At 38.8% G+C, this 2148-nt stretch overlaps 1 protein-coding gene across 2 annotated transcripts in view; it reads left to right on the top strand.

The window, feature by feature from the left end:
* Nucleotides 1-1904, top strand: part of LOC106520078 (calcitonin gene-related peptide type 1 receptor) — a 17090-nt gene extending 15186 nt beyond the window's left edge. For both annotated transcript variants that reach the window (XM_014012004.1, XM_014012005.1), the window contains exons 10-13: nt 267-333; nt 423-641; nt 734-775; nt 984-1904. In XM_014012004.1, coding sequence (XP_013867458.1) covers nt 267-333; nt 423-641; nt 734-775; nt 984-1193 — 538 coding nt within the window. In that variant the 3' untranslated portion in view covers nt 1194-1904. The remainder of the gene's footprint in view (nt 1-266; nt 334-422; nt 642-733; nt 776-983) is intronic.
* The last annotated feature ends 244 nt before the right edge of the window (nt 1905-2148 follow it).

The following is a 2148-nucleotide window of genomic DNA, read 5'->3' on the forward strand; positions in this document are numbered from 1 at the left end:
GACGTGACATGTTCGTACGAACCCTTTGTACGAACAAAAGTAAGAGAAATTTAGGATAAGAATACGAACATGTTCTTGCATGAGGCCCATTGATCCAAAATTGGGGGAGGCCATGGCTGTGAGTCATCTCCCTCACATGTTCTCTGCACCATCAGATCAAGCAAAATCTTCATTTAAAATACCGGTGTGCAAGACAGAAGAGGTTATGCATTTTGAAGGTATACTAATTGATTAAGATGTTGACTAATGCTATGATATGTTTACAGATGTTGGGTCAGTCCGGCTACCTCCTTACTGTATATTATTCATGCTCCAATTTGTGCTGCACTGGTGGTAAGGAACTTTGAGAACATTAACTCGAAAATCGTATTTCAAAATGTTGGAATCTGCAAGTCTACATGACAGTCATTCATTAATTCCAGGTGAACTTCTTCTTCCTACTGAATATTGTTCGAGTTCTCATCACCAAGCTGCGAGTGACACACCAGGCCGAGTCCAGCCTCTACATGAGGGCAGTGAGGGCGACCCTCATCCTCATCCCTCTGCTTGGTATCCAGTACGTCTTGCTTGCGTACAAACCCCAGGATCACTGGTTCTCTGAGATATATCTGTATATCATGAACATCCTCATGCATTACCAGGTCAGAAAAACTCTAGATCACAATTCAATGGTTTTTAGTCTGCCTATACTATCACAAAACATTTTCTATTTTTTTCTTTTTAATTAATTCAGGGTCTTTTGGTTTCTACAATATTCTGCTTCTTCAATGGGGAGGTGAGTGATAACCTAACCACAATAAATTATTCTAAGAATGGACTGACAATTTTCCTTTACTTTCAAATATATTAACTTCTCAAAAACAGACAATCCTCCGTGCCCATAGTTAATGAATTAGTTTGACTATCAACTTGCACGTCTTTTTACACATGCAAAACTTTGATAAATCAGCCCCTAAATGCTCTTTTCTTAATTTTCTTCACAGGTTCAGACTGTTTTAAGGAGACAGTGGACTCTACAGCGGTTGCAGTTTGCTGGCACTTTTGCCAACCCCGAGTTCTTCCGGTCCTCTGCGTCTTACGTGGCATCCTCACTGACCGAGGTCCACCGCTGCTACAGCATCGAAAGCCACACGGAGCATCTGAACGGAAAAAGCTACTCAGACATATTCAGGTCGGACAGCCCTTTCGTGTAAAGGCCGTGTTCAGCTCTTACTGTTTTTACTTCTCTCACCAAATATCATTGTTTTCTTGAAGCTATGGAACTGCTTCTGAGAACTTGAAACAAACTTTTTCCTTTCCAACTCCAAGAAAAAAAACATTAAGATGCAGATATTTTTGAAGAGTTGGTAAATGGACAACAAAACTTGTGTTGTTGGACATGAAGAAAACACCATGAGTTTTAAAAAGACTTCAACACAAGGATTTTGCTTTTATTGCATCATGTGGACACAACTTCAAATGAGTTTCTGTTGGGACTGAGGTTAATAGTATTTCTTGATTGTTTTATTTTAGCTAAATTGAAAGGTTTCAGTGAATTGCTGTTGGTACAATGCTTTTAAAGACCAAACATAAGCAAGTACAATACAGCTGAACAGTCCACCTTGCATGTTTCAGGAAAAAAAATTGGACAAAGGACCAAATGTCTGTCAAATAAACGTTATTCATGGCTACAAACTCCAAATGATAGCATCATAATATTCTGAAGGAATAAAAAAAACAGGAAGAGAGTCTGACAGATATTACCTACTTTAGCTGTCAAGTTGTGTCTTTTTAATGACTAGCAGCACCAGATTGTAAATCCTCCATACACATCAATTATACAGGACACTGTAAATCCTAGGAGGAGTTTTGTTTAAGGTTAGAAGCCTAATTTTGTTTGTTTGTATTTTAAAAGTATTTCACTACATGTCTGAGGAGTGTTTTATTTTCCATTTTAAGCTGAAAAGTGTAGTCTTTCAAGCAGTTACACAGCATTGTGTTTCTTTCACGTGTGAGCTGATTGCACATACAAATCCCTCTCCTTTTCCTCTCTCCTGAGGGTTGTTAACCTCTCAGGGTTAAAGACCAAAGGCTACATTCACACTGCAGGCAAATAGGACCGAAATTTAATCTTTTTTGCCCTCATGCGACCCTTATCGGAGTTCTTTA

The sequence above is a fragment of the Austrofundulus limnaeus genome, unplaced genomic scaffold, assembly GCF_001266775.1.
Source record: "Austrofundulus limnaeus strain Quisiro unplaced genomic scaffold, Austrofundulus_limnaeus-1.0 Scaffold87, whole genome shotgun sequence".
Taxonomy (NCBI): Eukaryota; Metazoa; Chordata; class Actinopteri; order Cyprinodontiformes; family Rivulidae; genus Austrofundulus; species Austrofundulus limnaeus.